General features: G+C 41.9%; 1 protein-coding gene across 1 annotated transcript in view; it reads left to right on the forward strand.

Annotated features, from left to right (window-relative positions):
• adarb2 (adenosine deaminase RNA specific B2 (inactive)) overlaps positions 1-26,802 on the forward strand; it is an 837,813-nt gene that overhangs the window by 641,224 nt on the left and 169,787 nt on the right. Inside the window, 1 exon segment of the mRNA XM_069914681.1 lies at positions 7,531-7,699. Coding sequence (XP_069770782.1) covers positions 7,531-7,699 — 169 coding nt within the window.

Raw genomic sequence — 26,802 nt, forward strand, 5'->3', positions numbered from 1 at the left:
AGTATTTACTCAGGAAACTGATATTGTGGATAAGGAAGGAAGGGAAATTAACAGAAGTGTCATGCAACATATGGAGATTAAGGAGAAAGAGGTGCTTGCTGCCTTACAGCAAATCCCCCAGGCCAGATATGATATTCCCTCAGACCTTGAGGGACACTAGTGTAGAAATTTCAGGGGCCCTGGCAAATATATTCAAAATGTTCTTAGCCACGGGAGAGATGCCGGAGGATTGGAGGGTAGTTCATGTTGTCTTGTGGTTTAAAAAAAGGCTCCAAAGTAAGCCAGGTAATTGTTGGCCGGTGAGCCTGACATTAGTAGTCGGTAAATTATTGGAAGGAGTTCTTAGAGATAGGATATATAGGTATTTGGACAGTAATGGGCTGATTAAGGACAGTCAGCATGGCTTTGTACCATGATAAGTCATGTTTAAGGAATCTTGTAGAGTTTTTCAAGGACATTACTTAAGAAGGTAAGTGAAGGAAAGGCTGTGGATATTGTCTACACGGACTTTAGAAAAGCCCTTGACAAGGTCTCACATACAAGGTTAGTTCAGAAGGTTATGGCACTAGGTATCCATGGAGAGGTTGTAAACTGGATTCATAAATGGCTGTGTGGGAGAAAACAGAGAGTGGTAGTGAATGGTTGCTTCTCACACTGGAGGCCTTTGACTAGTGGTGTGTCTCAGGGATCCATGTTGGGACCATTGTTGTTTGTTGTCTATAATGATGACACAAAGGGGTTGTGGACAGCGAGGAAGATTTTCAAAGTTTGCAGAGGGATCTGGACCATCTGGGAGAATGGGCCAAAAAATGGGAGAGGGAGTTTAATGCAGACAAGTGTGAGGTGATGCATTTTGGAAATGTAAACCAAGGTAAGACATACACAATAAATGGTAGGACACTTAGGAGTGTGGAGGAGCAGAGAGATCTGGGAATACAGATGCATTGTTCCCTGAAGGTGGCATCACAGATGGACAGGGTTGTAAAGAAAGTTTTTGGCATCTTAGCCTTTATAAATCAAGGAGTTAGGATGTTATGTAGCCAAATTTGGAATATTGTGTGCAGTTCTAGTTGCCTAACTACAAGAAGGATATCAGTAAGATTGAAAGAGTGCAGAGAAGATTTACTCAGATGTTGCTCGGTCTTCAAGAGTTGAATTAAGGGAAAGATTAAGCAGGTTAGGACTTTATTTCCATGGAGCATAGATGAATGAGGGGAGATTTGATAGAGATTTACAAAATTATGAGAGGTATAGACAGAGTGGATGTGAGTAGGCTTTTTCCACTGTAACAATATTAATATTTTGGGACAATTTATAAGATTTAAAGTAGGTCACATACATACACATTTTAAAACAGATCTTATTTGAAAGACTGAAGAATTCACATTGCAAAATCTCTGGAGAATGTAAGCACCTTTCACAAGTAGGTGTTAATTGAACTGATGTCATAAAATACTTGACCATTGTCTTGCTGGAGTCATGCTGTCTATCAGTACCTTTTTTTGCAAAGTGCTCACAGAAAGGTCAATTCTGGATTGTTTTACCTTAGATAACAACTTGAGAAGAAGAAAGAACTCCTGTTGTTTGCTGGAGAAGGTGGGGGGTTTTGCAAGACATGAGTCACATGCTCTCTTTGGAGTTTCAATTGGAAAAGAGAGAGAGTTGAGTTAACAGTTCAGTTAGTCAGTCAGTCAGTCAGTGTGTGGGACACTGACAAGTAACTGAAAAGTGCAATCCAGGGAAAACTGTTTGAAACTGATGAAAGCAAGTTCCAGAGCAGTAGATGGCTGGAAGTGCTATCTGTCTGATGTTTCTCTTGAAATAGAGGAAGGAATGGAACTCTGTGGTAGCTTGAAGAAAGAGATTACCATCTAGAAGACCCTGATGGGGAAAGTTTCATCAACGAGACCCTGAGGTGACTAGTGGTGGTACCTCAGTTGTGGAAATCCTGGAGCAACAAATATCTCTCTCTACAAGAACCTTCCTGTGCGGTAAACCTTTCAAGCACCAAGCCTGGTGAACTTTATACATGTTAAATTCTGTGCACAGTATGGTGATTGCCTGCAACCAGTGAGATTGAACTGTGAACCAAAGAACTTTTCTTGAATTTACACACACATTACATACACGTGCGCTTAGAATTAGAAGGGGGTAATTTGGGTTAGTATAGATTATAGTATAAGAATAGAGTTAAGTTAAAGTTTGATTTTATTTTCATTTTCTTAGTTGATTAAAAATAACTTTTGTTTTAAAAGCCACTTGTCTTGGTGAATGTCTACTGCTGCTGGGTTTTGGGGTCCTTTGGGCTCGTAGCACCACTAAGATTGGGGGAGATAAATATGAGAGGTCATACTTTTAAGCTGAAAGGGGAAAGGTTTAGTGGGAACTTTGGAAGAAAGTTATTCACTCAGAGAGTGGTGGGAATGTGGAATAAGCTACCATCTGATGTAATGAATGTGGGCTCGATCTTATGTTTTAAGAATAAATTGGATACATACACGGATGGGAGAGGTCTGGAGGGTTACGGAATGGGAGCAGTTCAGTGAGACTAGCAAAATTATGGTTGGCATCGATTAGAAGGGCCAAATGGCCTGTTTTCTGTGCTATAATGTTCTATGGTTTTATGGTTGCAAAAGAAGTCCTGTTGAACCAAAAGAAAGCAAACATCTTAGTGAGATGAGAGTTCTTCATTTGCAGTCTCAAAGCTTTGAAGACTGGTGGAGTCTTTTATGAACAAACAGGGCTCATTTTCAGCCCACAGTTCAACCTGGGAGTTACTGACTGCCTATCACACTCCACAGTCTCTGATTAGCTGGAGGTACTGTCTCTACAAGGTAACTGGATTAGTTAATGGAAGGAGACAGCTGTCAACAAGTATTGCCAGTTCTGTGATAAATCTTTGTCACATTCTGTATAGATGATAAAAATAGCATTTTCCTTTATACTTCCCAGAATTGTATGAGAAAGAATATTAAGAAAAGCTTGAAAAGTATATATCATATATAAGCTTTGAAATGAACTTGGAGCATTTGCAATTTACATAAGTTTGCTACTTTTTTATGCATATGAGCCCAGGTAAGGCCAGATCAGTAGTTCAGTGCTGGTTCAAGGACACATAAATGCTGCTTTGTAGGAAGCAGATTGTATTTTCTGAAAAGTCCAAGTTATTACAACTATGAGTAAACCTTTGTATCTTAGACCACATGCAGCATTTAACGTTTAAATGGTCACTCACCATTCTAATCATTATGAATTGAAAATGATTTCTCCCGACTTTCCCAGAGCTGACCTGTCCTTTCACATTCCATTTCAGAATTTCAATCGTTGCCCTCTGAACCCATAGACAGCCAAAGTTGGAATTCAGAAATAACCTTCCCCTGCATTTGTATAATCGCTGCAAACAGACATGGTCGACCATTTAATTTTGTTGCCTTTCTGGGATTGTTTGATAAATTTTGACAGGTTTAATTACGTGTTATTTTTAACATCTCATTTAAAAAGACAGGCTTTCAAATGCCCATCTTCCTCTGCTGCTCTGCCATTTAATTCGGTATGAATTTGTCAGCGTCCAGCTCATCCTTTTGTTCAAAGTGACAATCACCGTCTTATGGAAAATGAATAGGCAGCTACTCAGCAAAGCAGGCAGGGCAAAGGAGCTGTCCCTTCTCGCAGACGTCGAACTTGGCACGGCAATCTCATTGTTTTTCTGCAAAGTGAAATGGGGAGAAAATTATTCTGACAATTCACAATGCAGATTTCTGAAGTATTGGTGCCTGGCTGACGCTTCCAGGTAGAACAGTATGATATGATTAACTTTATACTTTCCAGCTGCCAGGCATGTAGTTATAACATAATTATGGACCTTAACTCCAATCTCTTAATTTAAGGCAGGCCAAATCAGTGGGATCCATTGCTGTCAATTTCTGTGAGCAGCGCACCATTCAGTGTAATTCAGAGCTCTATATACTGATTATTTGAAGAAGTTTTAATGTTAGATTTATCTTAATAGTAATGTCAAGGTATTAATTTTCCTCCAAGCTTGTGGGAATCATCGGAGATTATCTTGGTTACTACTCAATCTTTGGCAGGTATTATTGTTGGCAAACATGTCCTGGCTCAGGAGGGTCTGAAGCAATAAATATACCTGCCAGAAGGATAACATTTAGTCTGCACCTTTCTTTAAGACCATGGCTATTAACCTTTTTCTTTCCATTCACATATCACCTTGAGTAATCCCCTTACTAACCACAGAGCATCCATAGGTTGAGAACCAGATAATTAAGAAGTTACAATCCATTCACCTCAACTCCTCTACACTGGTGTGACTATCAATGGTCTTGATAAAGTTTCCCCACCTAAAATGCTCACTGACCATTCCTATCCATGGCTGCTGACTGACCCGTTGAGCCCCTCTAGCTTCTCTTTGTTCCCTCAAGATTCCAGCCTCTCCGGATTTTATGTTTCTCCCTCGTTGGATCCATATGGAGCATGGAGCGAATCATGGATTTTTATCATTTCCAGAAATCCCATGAATTGTCAAGAATGGCCGTGGCAATGTGGATGCAAAATTAGTGTCAGAAATGAAAGCAGAGAGTAGTGCTTGTTTGTCAGGTTGAAGAGTTGCACTTGGCAGGAGTTAGTTATTAGAATCAGTGATATTTTTGAAACAAAAATGTCTTTTGGAATGTGGGCATTGTTTATTTTCCATCCTCAGTGGCTGGCAATATTCTATGAGGATCTGTTGAAGAAGTAGGTGGTGGATATGTAAGTGAGACTAACATTGGTGGAGTTGTGGAATATGACAGGATGTGGATCAGTTTAGGGGTGGCAATGCTATTACAGCGCCAGCAACCAGGACCAGGGATCGAATCCCATGCTGTCTGTAAGGAGTTTTTAACGTTCTTCCAGTGTCTGTGTAGGTTTTTCCCGGGGGCTTCAGTTTCCTCCCACCGAGGGTGTACATCAATCAGGTGTAATTGGGCGGCACGGGCTCGTGGGCCGAAATGGCCCATTTCTGTGCTGAATGTCTAAGTAAATTTAAAATTTAAAAATGTAAAATTTAAAACTTGAAAATAATAAATTTAGTTACTGATAAAGGAAGAGAAATGTCAGATGGAGTTTTATCCAGTCAAGTGTGAGGTGTCGCACCTTGCAAAGTCAATGCTAGTGGAAGGTATGCAGGATTCTTGAAACCACTGATGTGTAGAGGGATCTGGGGTTCCAGGTCCATATCTCCTTGAAAATGGCTTGATAAAGAAAGAATATGGAATAATTGCCTACATTGGTCAGTGCATGAAGTGTAAGAGTAAGGAATTCACATTGCAGCTATATAATATGTTGGTTAGGTCACACTTGGAATACTGTGTGCAGTTCTGGTCACCCTATTACTAGAAGGATGTGAAGACTTTGGAAAATGGTACAGAAGAGATATACCAGGATGCTGCATGAATTAAAGAACATGAGGTTGGTGAAACTTGGGATGTTTTCTCTAGAGCATCGGAAGCTGAGAGTAGACTTTATAGAAGTTTACAAAATGTTGAGAGCCCAAGATAGGGTTAGACAGTCAGAATATTTTTTCCGAAGGTAAAACTGTCCCGTACAGAGAACATGCATATAAGGTGGGTGAGGTGGAATTTAAAGGAGATGTTTGGGGCAAGTTTCCAACATAGAGAACTGGCTTCAGTGGTTGTATTGGAAGCAGATATGATGTTTGTGTTTAAGAAGCTGCTCGGCCAAACACACAAGTATGCAGGAAATAGAGGAGGATGCATCAGGTGCAAGCAGTAAAGATTTTGTTTAATTTGGGCTTCATGTTGAGAGCAGACATCGTGTGCGGAAAGGCCTGTTCCTGAGCTGTACTGTTCTATGACCTATTTCTACTTGTAAAGAGGGTGGTGCATTGCATTCATGAACCATTGCATTCCTCCGGTACAGCTATTCCCACGGTGTTTTTGGGAAGGGAGTTCCAGGATTTAGGCTCAGTGATAATTGAGAAACATCAGTATATTTCCAGATAGGGTGGTGTGAGAGGGAGCCTGTGTTTGGTGGTGTTATCATAGATCTGCTCTCCTTGATGGATTTTCTTAGACATAGTAACAAAGTTTCCAGAATACCCAAAACATAGAAGGATTGACTCAGACCAGGAATACCTATGTAGACTGATGATCAGGATTAATTGGAAAACTTTCCAAGAGCTGGCACAAATATGACCGATTGGGCTTCTTTTTATTCATTCACAGCTTTGGTATTGCCCTTCAGAAACTAGCATTTAACCTCTTATTACAGTTCTTGAGGTGAAGAGGATCCCACAACATTGAATTCCTGGACTTAAATTTAAATTTATTTACCTAGGCCACCCAATTGCATCCAATTAACCAGCCAACCCTATGTTTTTTTTTGTGTGGGGTGGAAAGAAACCCATGCAGGACGTGGAAAGAATGTACAAACTCCTTACAGACAGCGCCGGATTCAAACCCGGGTTCCTGGCGCTGTAAAAATGTCATCCTATCTGCTCCGCTAACCATGCCGCCCAATAGCAGGGAAGGAGCAGAGAAGAAACAGCGTTTCCAAACCAGGATGGTGTCCAACTCAGAGAAGAACCTGCGGGTGGCAGGGTTACTAGGAATCTACTGCCTGGTGAGATAGGTCAGAGATTTGAGAGAGTTTAATTTAATTAATTTAGATATCCAGCATAGTAATAGACCTTTCCAGCCCATGGGCCCACACCGTCCAAATACACCCATGACCAATTAACCTACTGACCCTCACATCTTAGGAACACGGGAGAAAACCAGAGCATCTCGAAGAAACCCCCACAGACACAGGGACCAGGTACAAATACTTTACAGTCGGCACCAGATTTGAACCCGGGACGCTGCTACTGAAATAGAACAACACAACCCATGCTGCCTGGTGCTAATGGAGTGGCCACACTGACTTAGTGCAGTGGATAGAGGTCCACACTACGGAAACAGGACCTTCAGCATACCTTGCCCACTCAACTCAAGCTGGTCCTATTCGCCTGCATTCAGTCCATGTCCCTCTAAACCTATCCATGCAACTGCCTAAATAGTCTTGAAATTGTCCCTCTTCTATCTCTCCCTTTGGCACCTCATTCCATATTACACATTTTTAAGTTATGAATATGCTTTGGCGAAACATTTTTCTTTGAATCTTGAAAGAACATGTCCGAAAATAGATAAAGTAAAAATAAATTGCTTGGGTGATAGTCAAGGTGTTTGCCAGGTAATTTGCTTCGAAGCTGGAGTGTACAGGGGAAAGATTCCCAGTGTAACCCTTAGGTATATTCTAAGTGCATTAAAGAAGGTTTATTATTTTGTCCAGAAAGACAAATTGAATTCACTAATGCACTGTGTTCTGCAGAGTGACCAAAATGAACTTCCTCCCCCTCAATGTTTACTTCTGAGAATTAAAAGAAAACCATTTATGCACTGTTAACTTTTGCTAACTGGCTCGCTTGAGATCAAATTGCTTTGAAAAACAAATTTATTCTACTGTTTCCTCTTACAGGTCTAAACATGAAGGATGCCCAGGTCGTTGCACTGTCAACAGGGACAAAATGCATCAACGGAGAATACATTAGTAACCAGGGCCTAGCGCTAAATGATTGCCATGCTGAAATTATTGTGCGGAGGTCTTTAGTTCGTTTCCTTTACTCTCAGCTGGACCTACATTTAAGGTAAACAAATTTTAAAAAATTATTCTCCTCATTGTTCATTTTAACCCTTCCTCTACCATTCCGAATGAAGGCACAATGTGTGGAACTGCCTCTAAATGCTCACTGTTATAATTTTCTCTCGGGATTCTCTGCACATGCTTCACAAACATCAAACATTTCGATGAACCACAATCAAGGTTTACAAACCCTATTCAACCCAACTTTGAAAAGATGTTTCATATAAATTTTGAATAATGTTGAGAAACAAATTCACAAATGTTAAAGAAATATCATGCATTGCACATGAAAAAACTATTTTTACTTTCCACACTAATTTACACAGTAAAGTGCTAATGTATTTTGTTATCTTCATAGTCAGTTGTTATCTGAGTGGTTGAAGAAACAAAACAGGGAACAAGTATTTACAAATATATTTGTTCTTCACTCCATGAGGCACCTGGTTGAGATCTGAATATTCCCCCAGAACCCTCCAACAACCTTCAACACACCACTCTCCCACTCCCCTGAACGAAAGTCATTGGAATCAGCTCTCATATGTTTATGATCAAATAATTTTATAATTTTCACATCATCTTTAGAATAATCTGGATAGAAGCAAAAATGTAGAGCAGAACTTGTCCTTTTTTTAAGTCCAGAACAGAATTCTGCTGAATTGAGGCAGGAGTGAGAAAAATTTCTCCCACCTTACACCACATCTACATTGTGAGTTTCTTCATTGAGGGAGCACTGGGTCTTAGGCTAATCTTCTCCATGGATCCGAGAGAGATGTTTGCCTTTAGGATCACAACCTACTAATAAGGGGGTATCTCAAGTTGCGTGTCTTAGGCTGGATAAACTTATGCAAGGTTTCCCAAAACAAGCAGCAAGGATCAAAATCAGGTTCTGCTGGTCCCAATGGACACTGTCCATTTGGTAACAGTACAAGGAATAAGATTTTTTTTTAAAAGTGGACATGACAAATGTTATGTAATTAACTCTCTTTTTTTTTAAATATTTTATTTATCAATACAAAGTATAAATTCAATAATGTTCTTTCTTTTTCTTTCTTTGGCTTGGCTTCGCGGACGAAGATTTATGGAGGGGGTAAAAAGTCCACGTCAGCTGCAGGCTCGTTTGTGGCTGACCAGTCCGATGCGGGACAGGCAGACACGATTGCAGCGGTTGCAAGGGAAAATTGGTTGGTTGGGGTTGGGTGTTGGGTTTTTCCTCCTTTGCCTTTTGTCAGTGAGGTGGGCTCTGCGGTCTTCTTCAAAGGAGGCTGCTGCCCGCCAAACTGTGAGGCGCCAAGATGCACGGTTTGAGGCGTTATCAGCCCACTGGCGGTGGTCAATGTGGCAGGCACCAAGAGATTTCTTTAGGCAGTCCTTGTACCTTTTCTTTGGTGCACCTCTGTCACGGTGGCCAGTGGAGAGCTCGCCATATAATACGATCTTGGGAAGGCAATGGTCCTCCATTCTGGAGACGTGACCCATCCAGCGCAGCTGGATCTTCAGCAGCGTGGACTCGATGCTGTCGACCTCTGCCATCTCGAGTACCTCGACGTTAGGGGTGTGAGCGCTCCAATGGATGTTGAGGATGGAGCGGAGACAACGCTGGTGGAAGCGTTCTAGGAGCCGTAGGTGGTGCCGGTAGAGGACCCATGATTCGGAGCCGAACAGGAGTGTGGGTATGACAACGGCTCTGTATACGCTTATCTTTGTGAGGTTTTTCAGTTGGTTGTTTTTCCAGACTCTTTTGTGTAGTCTTCCAAAGGCGCTATTTGCCTTGGCGAGTCTGTTGTCTATCTCATTGTCGATCCTTGCATCTGATGAAATGGTGCAGCCGAGATAGGTAAACTGGTTGACCGTTTTGAGTTTTGTGTGCCCGATGGAGATGTGGGGGGGCTGGTAGTCATGGTGGGGAGCTGGCTGATGGAGGACCTCAGTTTTCTTCAGGCTGACTTCCAGGCCAAACATTTTGGCAGTTTCCGCAAAGCAGGACGTCAAGCGCTGAAGAGCTGGCTCTGAATGGGCAACTAAAGTGGCATCATCTGCAAAGAGTAGTTCACGGACAAGTTTCTCTTGTGTCTTGGTGTGAGCTTGCAGGCGCCTCAGATTGAAGAGACTGCCATCCGTGCGGTACCGGATGTAAACAGCGTCTTCATTGTTGGGGTCTTTCATGGCTTGGTTCAGCATCATGCTGAACTTAACAAACCATACAAAATGATGCAATCATTTTTTAAATTTTCTCCTCAAACCCCCTCCCCCAAAAGGAAAAAAGAAAGAACGTCTACTTCTACACATATATTCATTGACTATTTTTTATCATTACTAACAGTGAGGGATGTGGAGGATGTGGATGGACTTTGATTCATAAAATCCATATATGGTTCCCAAATTTTAGAAGTTTCCAATTCGATTCCTTAAACTTTGTTTTTTTGTAAAGGTATTTCAATATGCCATCTGTCTATTTTTACCAAATTCTCAGTTTTCCACGTTTCTGTTATACATTTATTTGCTGTCGCTACGGTTATATTTTTAAAAAATTTCTTGATGTTTATCTAATTTCAATTTTCACATCTTCTTCATATATATTCCCAAGTAAAAATATTCGTGGGTCTTTTTGTATCTTTATCTTCACAATTTGTCCTAACAATACACTCAAATCTTTCCAAAATTGTTCCACTTTCACTCAGGACCATAACAACAAAGGTCCCTATTTTCTTGTTTTGTCAAAAACACATATCCAGATAATTAGAATTAAGTCCATTCATTTATGTGGAGTATAATCTAATTGATGAAGAAAATTATGTTGAACCATTTGAATTCTGGCATTAACTGTATTTGTAACACTCTCTTGACATAATTTTGACCATATTTCCTCTTGGATTTGTATATTTAAATTTTTCTCCCATCATAATTTTGATTTAAATATTTTTTTTTAGTTTCTTGTAAATGTAATTAATTCTAATTTATAGGAATTCTAAGTTGTCCAACTGAATCAGTCCACATCACTGGTGAAGTCAGAATATACGGTACATTCATATGATTGTAATTTATTGAAATATGCATCTAAATATAAAGAAGGCCTTGTATTTCCAGTATCTACTTTGTGTTGCTTCCATGTAGCACGAATGCCAATGCAGTGAAATGTTTATTTCTATGTTTGTCTGATGTGTTGGTCACCAGTTACCAGTAGGTTGGATTGATTGAATTCAACGGAACTCCTACAGAGCAGAATTAATTGCAGGATAAGAATTCTAAACTCCACCACTTTATTCTCACAAAAACCGGTGCCCTGGACCAATGTTTTAAATATGTTCATTGTCTCAATTATGTTTTTCACATAGAACTTACATGATTTTTTTTTCCATTCTGGAGAGTCTCCCTACCTTCCTGGAGTGGTCATTTGCACAAGAACGACCAAACTCCAAATATCCATATCACACCGCGAGTTTAGACTGAATTCCTGAAGTGTGGTATTCCAGGAGGCTGCATGTCCTATTTATTAGTTCAGTTTAGACTGCGGATGATCCATGAAAATAACGGTGGGGGGGGTGGGGGGGGGAGGTTGATGAGTCCTTATTCCCGTCCCGATCTTTTTACACAGACTACATTCCGTGAAATTGGGAATAATTTTTGGAACACAATGGCCATGTCAAAAAACTTAAATGATTCAATGCACTTGAAATTAGAAAAGCGTGCAATAAGGAAACAGCTGTCATCATGGGAGACTTTAATTTGCATATAGATTGGACTAGTCAAATTGGTAAAAATACAGAGGAGGAGGAATTCCTTGAATGTTTACGGGACGGTTAACTAGACCAATATGTCGGGAGCAGGCCATTTTAGATTGGGTATTATGCAATGATAAGGGGCTAATCAGCAATCTTGTTGTGCGAGGCCCTTTGGGTAGGAGCGATCACAATATGATCGAATTCTCACTCGACATGGAGAGTGATGAAATTAAAACCGAGACTAAGGTCCTGAATTTAAATAAAGGGAATTATGATGGTATGAGACGGGAGTTGAGTAAGATTGATTGGGTGGTGTTTATGGGGGAGTTGACTGCGGATAGACAATGGAAAGCATTCACAGATCTAATGGAGAAATTTCAAAAATCGTTTATACCGGTTTGGCATAAAAATAAACCAAAAAAGGTGACTCAACCGTGGATAACAAGGGAAATTAGAGACAGCATTGGATCCAAAAAGAGAGCATATCAATTGGCCAAAAAAAAGTACCGCAACCGAAGACTGGGAGCAATTCAAGATGCACCAAAGGATTAATCAAGAGAGCAAAAATAAATTACGAAAGTAAGCTTGCGGCAAATATAAAAACCAACTGCAAAAGCTTTTATAAATATGTCAAGAGGAAAAGATTGGTGAAATCCAGAGTAGGTCCTTTGCAGATGGAATCAGGGGAATATATAATGGGGAATAAGGAAATGGCAGACCAATTAAATTCTTACTTTAGTTCTGTTTTTACAAGAGAGGATACAAATAACCTCCCAAGGATGTTGGGAAACATAGAGACTAATGCAAGGGAGGAACTGAAAGAAATCAGTATCTCTAAGGACATGTTCTTGGGGAAATTGATGGGATTGAAGGCAGATAAATCCCAAGGGCCTGATAATCTACATCCTAGGGTACTTAAGGAAGTGGCCATTCAGATAGCAGATGCTTTAAGAATTATTTTCCAGAACTCGATAGACTCAGGATCAGTACCCATGGATTGGAGGGTAGCTAATGTTACCCCACTATTTAAAAAGGGGGGTAGAGAAAAAGCAGGGAATTATAGGCTGGTGAGCCTTACATCAGTAGTGGGCAAAATGATGGAATCCATTATTAAGGATGTAATAGCGGAGCATATGACTAGCAGAGAAGGGATCGGACAGAGTCAACATGGATTTACAAAAGTTAAATCGTGCTTGACAAATCTATTGGAATTCTTTGAGATGGTGACAGGTAAAATAGATGGGGGAGAGCCAGTGGATGTGGAATACCTGGACTTCCAAAAGGCCTTCGATAAAGTCCCGCATAAATGAATGGCTTCCAAAATCAAGGCTCATGGGATTGGGGGCAAAGTATTGATGTGGATTGAGAACTGGCTGGCAGATAGAAGACAGAGAGTTGGGATAAATGGCTCATTTTCTGAGTGGTAGGCGGTGACCAGTGGGGTGCCACAGGGATCTGTATTGGGACCCCAACTGTTCACAATTTACATTAATGATCTGGATGAGGGGATTGGATGTAATATCTCCAAATTTGCAGATGACACTAAGCTAGGTGGGGTTGTGTACATGGAAGAGGGGTTCAGGAAGCTCCAGTGTGATTTGGATAAATTGAGGGACTGGGCAGATACATGGCAAATGCACTACAATGTGGATAAATGTGAGGTTATCCACTTTGGTAATACAAACTGGAGGGCGGATTACTATTTGAATGGCAATAGATTAAGAGATGGGGAAGTGCAGAGAGACCTAGGGGTACTTGTACACCAGTCTCTGAAAGCGAGCATGCAGGTACAGCAGGCAGTTAAAAAGGCAAATGGTATGTTGGCCTTCATATCAAGAGGGTTTGAGTATAGGAACAAGGATACCTTACTGCAGCTGTCCAGGGCCTTGGTGAGACCCCACCTGGAGTATTGTGTGCAGTTTTGGTCACCTTATCTAAGGAAGGATGTTCTTGCAATGGAGGGAGTGCAAAGGCGATTCACCAGGCTGATACCTGGAATGGCAGGAATAACTTATGAGGAAAGATTGCGCAAATTGGGATTGTACTCGCTGGAGTTTAGAAGATTGAGAGGGGATCTCATAGAGGCATATAAAATTCTGGCAGGACTGGACAGAGTGGATGCAGATGGGATGTTTCCAAGGATGGGAAAATCCAGAACCCGGGGCCATGGTTTGAGGATAATAGGCAAACCATTTAGGACCGAGATGAGGAGGAATTTCTTGACCCAGAGGGTGGTGAATCTGTGGAATTGATTGCCACAGAGGGCAGTAGAGGCAGGTTCATTAAATATATTTAAGAGGGAATTAGATATATTTCTTCAGTATAAGGGTATTAAAGGTTACAGAGAGAAGGCGGGGGCGGGGTACTGAACTTTAAGATCAGCCATGATCTCGTTGAATGGCGGAGCAGGCTCGAAGGGTCGAATGACCTATTCCTGCTCCTACCTTCTATGTTTCTATGTTTCTATGTTTCTATGCTTGATGATCTGGACCCAAGCGTTGGAAGTTTATGGAAGCTTATCGATCCGCTTTGCAAAAAACACAAGTTTAAAATTTTACTTTCACCCATTTTTGTGCACAAAATGGGTGCTGGATTTTTCTTGAGGGCCAAATTAGGTGTCACAAAAAAAATCACAGAATTATGACGAGGAAGATATTGAGTTCAGGGTATATGGATAATCTGTAGCAGGTCAGTATAAGGGAGGTGTTTGATCAATTCCCAAGTTGACTGAGCTCAATCACAGGCTGGGACAGTGTTGGAGATTTTTGTGTTCTCATTAGCCCCAGGTAAGGGGCCAGAAAATTGGAGGATAGCTAATGTTGTCCCTTACTTAAGAAAAGCAACAGGAATAAGCCAGGTTACTACAGGTCAATGAAATTTTTATCAATGATAGGGGAAATTATTACACTAATTTGATTCAGTCTTTTTTTGGAGGTAACCATGAAGATTGATGAAGGCAGGATGATTATGACCACATGGTCATTTGATAAGGTCTGACATGCTAGGCTGGTCCTGAAGAGAAGACTCAAGGGATCCAGAATAAGCTGCCTAATTAAATCCATGACTTGCTAGTGGTGGGAGGCCTGGGGTGGTGGTGGAAGGAAACAATTCTGGGGCCAGTGGTGTATGGCAAAGGATGAGTGCTGAGAGCTTTGCTGTTTGTGGTACATATTAATAATTTGAGTGTAAATGCATGAGTATTATTAGCAAGTTTGCAGATATCACCGAGTGAGGTAGGTTGTCTAAGACTGCAGCAGGATAAGGGTGAAAACATGCACCAATAGGCTTGAAGACAGCTTCTTCCCCCGCAACCATCAGGTTCCTGAACGAACAGTCCAATCCTGCTGCAATTGATTATTCTTTTTACTCTGTGCTCTTTACAGAGCTGTATGAATGTTCGCTGTACTAGCTGACAAACTTGAATCTAAAAGAAATCAGATGGAAAGTTGGGCAGTGTTGGGAGATGGAATTTTATCTTAACAAGTGTAAGGAGATGCATCTTGAGAGAAATAGGGGTAGGAATGTTGGTCAAATGAGAGATCTTGGGGTTCGTGTCCATAGTTCACCAAAAGTAGTAACAAATGTGCTGAAGAAGGCATATGGTAAGGGTACATTCATAGGCTGGGGCATAACATACATTAGATGAGACAATGTGTTGCAACTTTACAAAGTACTGATTAGACTATACTTGGAGCATTGTGTACAGTACTGGTTGTCACATAGGAGAGACGTGATTGTGCTTCCACTGGCAGGTGAGACAAACTAAGTAATGTAACCTCAAATTTCAGGAGTAGATTTCAGGCAGAGTTAAAAAGGAACTGGTTCTCCCAGAGAGTAGTGAATCTGAGGAATTATCTGCTGAGACTGCCTCATTGAATGTATTTAAGACACATATTGGTAGATTGTTGAAGTGTAGGGGAATTAAGATATTCACCAGACTGCTGCTTGCATTGGAGGACTTTAATTATTGGGAGAGATTGGAAGAGCTATTTTTTTGTTTTCCCTGGAGTGAAAATGACTCCAGGGACAGAGAAGAAATTGCAGATGTAACTGCTAGAATAATTTATTGGGACAAGTAGCATCTGTGGAGGCAAAGAAATAGCCAAGGTTTCAGCTCATGATGCTGCAAGTTAACAGAGGAATAGAAATTATATGAGGCATGAATAAGGGGATCTAGACCAGCTAAAAAAATGGGCTGACAAATGGCAGATGGAATTTAATGCAGACAAGTGTAAGGTGGTGCATTTTGGAAAGACAAACCAAGAAAGGTTATCCACAGTGAATGGTAGGGCATTGAGAAGGGCGGTAGAACAGAGGGATCTGGAAATAGGAATACATGATTCCCTGTAAGTGGTGTCGCAGGTGGATAGGGAGAGCTTTTGGCATATTGGCTTTCATAAATCAAAGTATAGGAGTTGGGATATTATGGGAAAATTTGTAAAGACATTAATGAGGCCAAATTTGTGGGATTGTGTACAGTTTTGGTCACATAGCTACAGGAAAGGTATCAATAAGATAGAAAGAGTGCAGAGGAGATTTATTAGGATGTTGCCCGGAATTCAGGAACTGAGTTACAGGGAAGGGTTAAACAGATAAGGACTTTATTCCCTGGAGTGTAGAAGAATGAGGGGAGATTTAACAGAGGTATTTAAAATTATGAGGGGGATAGAAAGAGTAAATATAGATAGGCATTTTTCCTATCTATGAGGGTAGGTGAGATACAAACCAGAGAACATGGGTTAAGAGGGCAAGGGGAAACATTTAGGGGAGACGTGAGGGAGATCTTCTTCACACAGAGAGTGGTGGGGATGTGGAATGAGCTGCCAGCTAAAACGGTGAAGCTCGATTTTAACATTTAAGAAGTTGGGCAGGTATATGGATTGGTGAGGAATGGAGGGCTATGGACTGCATGCAGGTCAGTGAGACTCGGCAAAAGACTAGAAGGGCTGAAAGGGCCTATTTCTGTGCTGCAATGTTCTGTGGTTTTATGATTTTTGAAATTAAATGTTTAAGAGGAGAGATTGAGTAGCTTGGGACTTTACTCATTGGAAATTAGAAGGATGAGGGTAGATTGTACAGAGACATCTGAAATTAAGAAGGGAATAGTTTTAAGAAGGGAAGGAGTTTTAAAGGAGATTTAAGGGGAAAGATTTTTTTACAGAGATGGTGAGATGGAATACTGCTGGAAGAGGGTGTGGAATCAGATACAATCACTGCAGGAACTTAAATAGACAAGGTCCCGAAGCATACAGTCCTTCTGGGGGCTAATGGGATTAGGTTAGATGGTCAAGAAGGTTGGCATGGAAATTGTCAGCTGAAGGGCCAATTTCTGTCTTGTACAATTCGACATTCCGATGTATGTCCTCACTTTTAAAAATCTTGCTAATTGATGCATCCATTGAAAGGCATTTGAAGATGACTTGTGTATTCACAGACTGCAGGATTCGAGTGAGGTGTGGTGAGGGGAAAGGGAGGGAAGGATGAAAAATGGAGATGGAGGGGTCATTGAGCAGGGGGGTGGCCCATATTGAGCACAGAGGGAGAAAACCAAGGGGAGAATAATGAGAGGATGCAGAAAATTGTAAAGGGTGAAATGGGGGAAGGTCATTGGACAGCAACAGTGTGTGATAAAGGAGCCCACCATCATATGAGTGTCCCTTTTTGGACCAGGGTCATAATCAAGTCACAGGATCTGATCAGGCAACTGCTCACACTAACCACTCTTATATTGACAAAACAATATTTATTTATTTTGATATGGGAATGCTTCTCTTGCATTTGCATTGTTTGCCTGCACGTGTGTTATGTCTGATTGTGTGTCTGCATGTTTTGCACAGAGGACCAGAGAACGCTGTTTCGTCAGGTTGCACTTGTGCAATTGGATGACAATGTACATATTAAAGAGGAGGAGGCAAATAAGGGTGAATAAATCCCCAGGGCCTGAAAGATATTTCCTCAGACCCTGAAGGAGGCTAATGTAGAAATTGCAGGAACTCTGGCAGAAATATTTTAAATGTCCTGAGCCAAAGGTGTGGTGCCAGAGGATTGGAGGGTAGCTCACTTGTTCCGTTGTTTAAAAAAGTAACCCAGGAAATTATAGGATGGTGAGCCGGACGTCAGTAGTAGGTAATTTATTGGAAGGTGTCCGAAGTAATCGGATATACATATATTTGGATAGCAAGGAATTAATTATGAATAGTCAACATGGCTTTGTGCGAGGAAAGTCATATTTATGATTTAAGAATCCATTTATTGTCATGTAATTAAACAGTGTGCAGCCCAAATAGAAGCTCTTACGACTGGAGGGAGAACAAATGCTTTTATTAGCTTATAACTATGGGTAGGGTCTCACAGTAGTCTTCAGAAGGGTTCTGGATCTAGGCAGGAAACCAGTGTTATGTGTGAGCAGATGGGGGCGGAGCTAGCCTTCAGCATAAAACACCGCCAGTGAATCCCGGTTCACTGCTTAGTGTCATAGTAAACAAAATTGTTTTAGTCCACTGTAAGGCAGACAGATTCACTATCATCAGAAATTTCCTGAAGAGCCTCTTCAATGACCCCTCCATTTCCATTTTTCATCCTTCCCTCCCTTTCCCCTCACCACACCTCACTCGAATCCTGTATGACAGCTGCAGTCTGTGAATACATAAGTCATCTTCAAATGCCTTTCAATGGATGCATCAATGAGAGGCAAAAGAGAGTTCCCCTCAGAGTCCCTGAGTGCCCGTGGATTCGTTACCAATGCTCATGCTGCTTCCACAGCCACACACAGTCCAGTCCAAGTCATCGTTAGCCTGAGCTCCAGATTCAAATCCAGATTAGGAACCTTTCAGTGCCTTTGGCACCCTCTTGCATCATGTTTCCAATTCCTGGTACCCCTTCAGCCAGATTGAGCCAGTCTCCAGCAGTCCACAGCCTGTGTGAGTCCCTTGACTGCACTCTCCAGAGGCCCACAGCCTCCTTGGGTTCTTTGCATTGAGTCACCAGTAGCCCGCAGCCTGCATGGTTCCTTCAGCTGCAGAACCCCTCACTGGTCCTCGGCCGTAGTCACCATCCCATGAGTCGATTACTTTGCCTCTCCTTCTCGGACGGGGGTGGTCTCCTTGTTTTCTGGTGCCCTGTGCCAGTCCTCCACTTTCCTGGAGTCTGTAATCTCTCATGGCTGCTGCCGATCATACGCACCGCCATCTTTGGTGCAGACACTGCGTTGTGAGATTTTAAATAAAACTACTGTCGGCTCCTTTAACGGGCCAGTCAAAGCCAAAGCTGACGGCAGTCAGTCTGGGTGGTTGGACTCAGCTGGAGAACTGTGTCTCTGCTCTCTGCAGGTCCACACCAGCAGCAGAGCTGCCATTACATCAGCTCCAGCAGCGCCATCGTTTATTCAAGGTTTAACCAATCTTGTAGAGTTTTTGAAGGAGGTTGCCAGGAAAGTTAATGAAGGAAAGGCTGTGGATGTTGTGTATGTGGATTTTAGAAAGGCCTTTGAAAAGTTTCCGCATGGGAGATCAGTCAAGAAAGTTCAGACACTCGTTATCATGGGAGGTAGTAAACTGGATTTGACAATGGCTGTACAGAAGAAGCCAGAGAGTAGTGGTGGATGATAACTTCTCAGACTGGAGGCCTGCGACTAGTGCCGTGCCTCAGGGATCAGTGCCGGAACCATTGTTTTTTATCATCTAGATCAATGATCTGAATGATGGCATAGTATATTGGATCAGTAACTTTGCAGATGACACTAAGGTTGGAGGTGTTGTGGACAGCGAAGAAGGTTTTCAGAACTTGCAGGGGGATCTAGACCAGCTGGAAACATGAGCTGAAAAATGCGATAAGTGTAAAATCTTTGAAACTTCCTTGATTCATATTTTCTGGGAGTGCCCTAATTTAGAAACATTTTGGAAAGATATTATTTCAAACTTTATCAAGATTCTAAAGATTAAATTAGAGCAATGCCCTCTCATTACTTTGTTTGGTTTTTCTCAAGAAGAGGTTGTATTCTTGACTTTAACCCAAGAGAGAATTTTAGTGATTACCTCGTTGATAGCTAGATGAGCAATTTTAATGAAATGGAAAGATAACTCTCCACCTACTCATACCCAGTGGTTACATGATGTAATGTCCTGTTTAAGCTTGGAGAAAATTATATACAACATTAAAGTTGGAAAGTCTCATTTTGACAAGATGTGGGGCCCATTCATAGATTCCCATCAGAATTGGAAGATTTAAGAAGTCTGGATGCCCAAGAGACTCTGTCTGATGCGTGAAGGTCGCTATTTGATTCATTTCTGTACAATTCTACAAGTTAATCTTGGTTAGAGGGAAAGGTTAGATTAGTCAGAAGATTTTTGTTTTCATTTCTTATTTTTCTTTTTATCTATTTTTAGATTAATTAGTCAAATATGAGTTTAAATATGGTTTATCATGGATCATATCATTAATTAAGATAGAATTTACCCTTTGTTTAAATGAAAAGATGGTTTAATTTTCTATTTTCTATCCTGAATTAGATTGAGATCAATTATGAGAAAGGAGAAATTAAGGAGAAAGGGTTAAATATCATATTTATAGTAAGGAAGCAGGGCTTATCGGGGCTTGGGGCTATTTGGTTCGGGCTGTGAGTTGGAGGAGGCGGAGACTGGAGTTCGGGTGACGATCTGGAGGAGGAGGAGCTTGGAGAGAGTGAGTATAAGGGAGCGGTCAGCAAGGAGCGGCCCAGTGAGTGAGTGGCACAGTGAAGGAGTGGGTCTTTGAGGCTTTGGCTCGAGAAGCTTAGGCGACCAGAGGCTGAGGACGAGGGTGCTGGACTAAAGGTAAGACATTCACAGTTAATTTAATATATATATCTGTTTATTTTTTACTTTGTAAGGTATGAGGAGAAGGAGGCAGGATGAGCGTGAGGGCAGTTTTCTGCTCTCAGTGTCACATGGGAAGTCATGGAGTCTTCACGTCTCCCGGACATCCACGTGTGCACAAAGTGTGCTGAGCTGCAGCGTCTAAGGGACCAATTGAGGGAACTTGAGCTGCAGTTCAATGACCTTACTCTGGTTAGAGAGAATGAGACTATCGTAAGCTACAGGCAGGTGTTCGCACAGGGGCCACGGGAGGAGGGGCAATGGGTTACCGTTAGGAGGAGAAAAGGGAGGGGTCAGGTTCATGTGCAAGCACCCGAGTCTGTAATCTTTAGAAATCGGTTCTCCACCTTGAGTACTGAGGAGCAGGATAGTCAGACTATGGTGAACAGTGGTGTGGTGTCAACCTCTGTGACCCAGAAAGGTAGGGATAAAAGGGAAAAGGGTGATAGTTATAGGGGATTCAGTGGTTAGGAGGACAGACAGTGGCTTTTGTGGATGCGATAAAGAAAACTGGATGGTGGTTTGCCTCCCTGGTGCCAGGATCCGGGATGTGACTATGTGATTCAGAACATCCTAAAAGGGGAGGGTGGGGAGCCTGAGGTTGTGGTACATGTTGGTACCAATGATGTTGGAAGGAAGGAGGAAGTGGTCCTGCAGAATGAGTATAGGGAGTTGGGTAGGAGCTTAAAAGGAGGACCACTAAGGGGATAATCTCTGGATTGCTTCCTGTGCCACATAACAGTGAGGGCAGAAATAGAATTAGGTGGAGATTAAACGCGTGGCTAAAGGGGTGGAGTAAGAGACAGGGTTTCAAGTTCGTGGACCACTAGGACCTTCTTTGGGGAAGATAGGACCCATACCGTAATGATGGGTTACATCTTAATCCCAGAGGGACCAGTCTCCTGGCGGGGGCATTTGCTAGGACTGTCAGGGGGGGTTTAAACTATTATGGTTGTGGACAGGATTTCAAGTTAGGCAGGACAGCAGGGTATGGGTTTGTAGGCTAAGGAAAGAGACAAGTTTGAATACTTTGAGGGAGGAAAAGCAGGAAGTAGTAAAAAGATGTTGTAGTGAAAATTGTGAGAATGGAAGAGAGGAGGATATGCAGAAGGTAGGATGTAGGAGATCCCTGAGATGTATTTATTTTAATGCGAGGAGCGTAGTAAGGAAGCTGGATGAGCTAAAAGTGTGGATTGACATGTGGCATTATGATGTTGTGGCCATTAGCGAGACATGGTTGAAGGAAGGTTGTGACTGGCAGTTAAATGTTCCAGGATTTCACTGCTTTAGATGTGACAGAGTTGGTGGATTAAGAGGAGGAGGTGTGGCATTACTTGTCAGGGAGGATATTACACAGTGCTGAGGCAAGGTAGACTGGAGGGCTCATCGAGGGAGGCAGTGTGGATAGAGCTGAAAAGTAAGAAGGGTGAGGTTACTATTATGGGGAATATTATAGGCCTCCAAATGGGGAAAGGGAACTAGAAGAGCAAATGTGCAAGGAAATAGGTGAGATGTGCAGGAGAAATAGGGTGGTGTTGGATGGGGATTTCAATTTTCCAAACATAGATTGGGAAATGCAGTCAGTAAAAGGGCAGGATGGCTTAGTATTTATGCATTGTGTTCAGGATTGCTTTTTGCAGCAATATGTTGAGACGCCAACAAGAGGGGGAGCGATTTTAGATCTGTTGTTTGGGAATGCAATGGGGCAGGTGACGGAGGTAAGTGTTGGAGAGAACTTTGGATCCAGTGATCATGGGTCCATTAGCTTTAGCTTAATGATGGAAAGGGATAGGTCATGTCCGAGGTTGAAGGTCTTCGAGTGGAGGAAGGTCAGATTTGGAGAAATGAGAAGGGATTTGCAGAGAGTTGTGTGGGCTAATCTTTTTGCCTGAAAGGATGTAGAGGAAATTTGAGGGGCATTTAGGGGTGAGATTTTGAGAGTACAGGTTTTTAATGTTCCAGTCAGGCTGAAGGGGAAGATTAAAGGTTTTAGGGAGCTGTGGTTTTCTGGTGAAATTAAGAAGTTGGTTCGGGACAAGAGGGAGGCCTGTACCAAATATAAAAAACAAGGGATTGAGGTCACTATGGTCGCTACTTAGATTGCAGGAAGAATCTTAAGAAGGAAATTAGAAAAGCATAAAGAAGATATGAGGAGTCCATAGCTAATAAGATGGAAGTGAATCCTCAGGGTTTTTACAGATATGTGAACAGCAAAAGGAGGGTTAAGGATAGACTAGGTCCACTGGATGATGGAACCGGTGAACTATGTCAGAAACCGTATGAGATGGGAGAAATATTGAACAATTTTTTCTTGTCCTTATTCACAAGGGAAAGGAACATTGGGCTATATGAGATCAGAGAGGCAAGGGCTTAGTGAATGAAAGGATAGGGATTAGTAAGTCGAGAGTTTTGGAGCTTCTAGGGTCAATTAAGGTGGATAAGTCTCCTGGTCCTGATGGGATTTTTCCCAGGACTTTAAGGGAGGTCAGGGAACAAATAGCTGGGGCACTGACAGTGATTTTTCAAAAATCACTGGAGGATGGGGTGGTACCACAGGATTGGAGGATTGCAAATGTTGTTCCATTGTTCAAAAAAGGCAGTAGGTGTAGGCCAAGTAATTATCGGCCAATAAGTTTGACTTCGGTGATGGGGAAGGATATGGAGGGTATTCTTCGAGATAGTATATACGCATATCTGGATAGGCAGGGATTGATTAGGGGTACCCAGCATGGGTTTGTAAAAGGAAAGTCATGTTTGACGAACCTTGTTGAGTTTTTTGAGGAAGTGACAAAAAAGGTGGATGAAGGTAGAGCGGTGGATGTGATCTATTTGGATTTTAGTAAGGCTTTTGATAAGGTTCCGCATGGAACATTAATAAGGAAGGTTCAGTCACTAGGAATTAGTAGAGAGATTGTGACATGGATTCAGAGGTGGCTGGGAGATGGACAGCAGAGAGTCATGGTGGACAACTGAATGTCAGGTTGGAAGCCTATGACAAGTGGGGTGCCTCAGGGATCGGTGCTGGGTCCCTTGTTGTTTATCATTTATATTAATAATTTAGAGGAGGGTGTGGTTACTGGGTAAGCAAATATGCGGATGATACGAAAATAGGGGGAATGGTGGATAGTGAGGTAGATTTTCTTGGATTACAGAAGGATTTGGTTTGTTTGGAAGAGTGGACTGAAAAATGGCAGATGGAATTCAATGTAGACAAGTGTAAGGTGTTGCATTTCAGTAAAAATAACCAGAATAGGACATATACAGTTAAGGGGAAGGCATTGAGGCACGCAGAGGAGCAAAGGGACCTGGGGGTTATGGTACAGAATTCACTGAAGGTGGATTCCCATGTAGACAGGGTGGTTAAGAAGGTGTATGGTATGCTGGCCTTCATAAATCATAGTATAGAGTATAGGAGCTGGGAAGTGATGCTGCAGCTGTTTAAGGCATTGGTGAGGCCAGGTTTGGGGTATTGTGTTCAATTCTGGTCTCCAAATTATAGAAAGGATATAGATAAGGGGGAGAGGGTACAGAGAAGGTTTACAAGGATGTTGCCTGGCTTACAGCATCTGGATTACAGGAAGAGATTAAGGAGACTGGGACTTTATTCATTGGAACGTAGACGACTGAGAGGGGACTTGATAGAGGTATTTAAAATTATGAAAGGAATAGATAGACTAGACATAAACAGACTCTTTCCCCTGAGGGCAGGGGAGGTTGGAACAAGAGGCCATGTGTTAAGGGTAAGGGGGGCAACACTTTAGGAGAAATATTAGAGGTGGCTTTTTCATTCAACGAGTGGTAGCAGAATGGAATGAACTTCCGAATGAGATAGTTGCATCAGGGTCCCTTCTGTCATTTAAGAGAAGGTTGGATGTGTACATGGAGATAAGGGGGTTGGAGGGTTAATGGCAGTGAGCGGGAGGTTTGAGCTAGTGGAGTTGAACCGGTGCAGACTCGAAAGGCCGACATGGCCTGTTTCTGCTCCGTAAATGGTTATGTCAAATAAACAATTATGGATAGATTTTTGATTTATATTTTATGTTTAATATGTGATGTGTACATGATATGACCTGTTGTTCATTATTATTAGATGATTTTGTATGTAGGATTTATAAATTAAACTCATAAAAATATTTTAAAAAGGAAAGAAAAGGAGGCATAGTGGACAGCAAAGTTTTCAAAGCTTGCAGAGAGATTTGGACCAGCTGGAGAAATGGGCTGGGAAATGGCAGATGGAATTTAATGCAGACAAATGTGAGCTGTTGCTTTTTGGAAGGACAAACCAAGGAAGGACAAACACAGTGAATGGTAGGGCACTGAGGAGTGCAGTGGAACAGAGAGATCTGGGAATACAGATACATATTCCCTGAAAGTGGCGTCACAGATGTATAGAGTTGTAAAGAGAGCTTTTGGGATGTTCACCTTCATAAATCAGTAATGAGTATAGGAGTCAGAATGTTATGTTAAAGGTGTCTAAGACACTGATGAGGCCAAATTTGGAGTATTGCATGCAGTTTTGTTCATCTAACTACAGGAAAGATATCAATAAGATTGAAAGAGTACAGAGAATATTTACGAGGATATTGCCTGGACTTTAGGAACTGAGTTGCAGGGAAAGGTTAAACAGATAAGTCCCTGTAGCTTAGAAGAATGAGGGGAGATGTGATGAATTATACAAAATCATGAGGGGGTATAGAGAGAGTAAATGCAAGCATCATTTTTCCACTGAGAGTAGGTGAGATACAAACCAGAGGACATGAGTTAATGGTGAAAGGTAACAATAGGGGAACTTCTTCACACAGTGTGGTGGGGAGTGTGGAATGAGCTGCCAGCTGAAGTGAATGCAGGCTCAATTTTCACATTTAAGAAAAATATGGACAGTCACATAGTTGGGAGAGGTATGGAGGGCTATGGACTGGGTTCAGGTAAATGGAACTGAACAGAATAATAGTTTGGCACAGACTAGAAGGGCCGAATGGGCCTGTTTCTGTGCTGTAATATTCTATGGTTCTCATAAACTTGACTTAATCAGGAAAACACAGAAATTAACACACAGGTGCTTTGATATTCTTATCAATGTATCCTGTCACAAAAGGACTGACTTGTAAATCAATGTGCACCTGTGAATGACAATAAGTGCAAATCACAGTAGGGATCCTTTAAATTGAATATAGTTCCTGGCGTGCCACACAGGTACTTCCTTCTTTCACTCTGAATGAACTATAGGCATCTCATCCTTTTAATTAACTTTCTGTCAAATGTCAGAAACACATACAGCACATGTTGATGATGTCACCGTGTCCATAAAAAGTGATGAGGAAATGACGGAACCATTGGAGTAGACTGTGACAGGATATGTGTAATCATGTTTTCTCTAGGAAACCTGCCCCTACCTTTACAATGCACTGCTGTAGGGATCTTTCATTAACGTGTGAGAAGCAGCATCTTCCTCTGTCTAAATCTTCCACCTGTGCTGCACTTTATCCTCCCTGACCTTATCATCTACCGCCAGTTCTGTGGCTCATGTGGTTATACTGCCCTATACTTCACCACCCTGCTGGCTCTTCGCTGAACCTCTGAAAGCTGACTCTACTGCCTTCATCCCTTCCTTTTCACTTGTAAAAGATATAGCAGCCTTTAGTTCGTTGCTTCTTTAATGCCAGTTTTTCAATAGTACACTAATGGAACCTTAAAGAGATTGGCCAAAAATTATCTCCTGGTTCTTTGATAACATTGACAGCTTGTTACAGTTTCTCATTCACTTCACAGGTTATGGGCATCGTTGATAAGGTCAGCATTTATTGCCCATTCATAATGGCACTTGAAAAATGTTGGTGATTAGCTGCCTTTGTCAGTCACTTCTCTCACACCTTGGTGGGAGAGGAAGTACCAGAATTGAGAAGGAATGACTGGCATCCTCTTCCATCAGTTAAGGCCCTTCATCATTCCATTTTCTCTGACCGACTGATGCCCAGAATGTCATGAACAAAATGGGCCAAAATTTCAAATGCGGGGAAAAAGAAATTCAGGAATCTACTGGAAGAGATTAGCCAGTCATAAGAACGTAAGAAATAGGAGGAGGTGTTGACCATCCAGCCCATTGGCCTGCTGGCTAAACTGGCGATAAGCTCATCTCCACCAATCTGCCTTTTCCCCATATCCCTTAATTCCCCTACTTTATAAAAATCTATCCAACCTTGTCTTAAATATATTTACTGAAGTAGCTTCCACTGCTTTATTGGGTAGTGAATTCGACAGATTCACCACCCAATGGGAAAAGCAGTTCATCTTTCTTCTTTCTTCTTTGGCTTGGCTTCGCGGACGAAGATTTATGGAGGGGGTAAAAAGTCCACGTCAGCTGCAGGCTCGTTTGTGGCTGACAAGTCCGATGCGGGACAGGCAGACACGGTTGCAGCGGCTGCAGGGGAAAATTGGTTGGTTGGGGTTGGGTGTTGGGTTTTTCCTCCTTTGCCTTTTGTCAGTGAGGTGGGCTCTGCGGTCTTCTTCAAAGGAGGTTGATGCCCGCCAAACTGTGA

The sequence above is a fragment of the Narcine bancroftii genome, chromosome 1 (genome assembly GCF_036971445.1).
Source record: "Narcine bancroftii isolate sNarBan1 chromosome 1, sNarBan1.hap1, whole genome shotgun sequence".
In the NCBI taxonomy this organism is placed as follows: Eukaryota; Metazoa; Chordata; class Chondrichthyes; order Torpediniformes; family Narcinidae; genus Narcine; species Narcine bancroftii.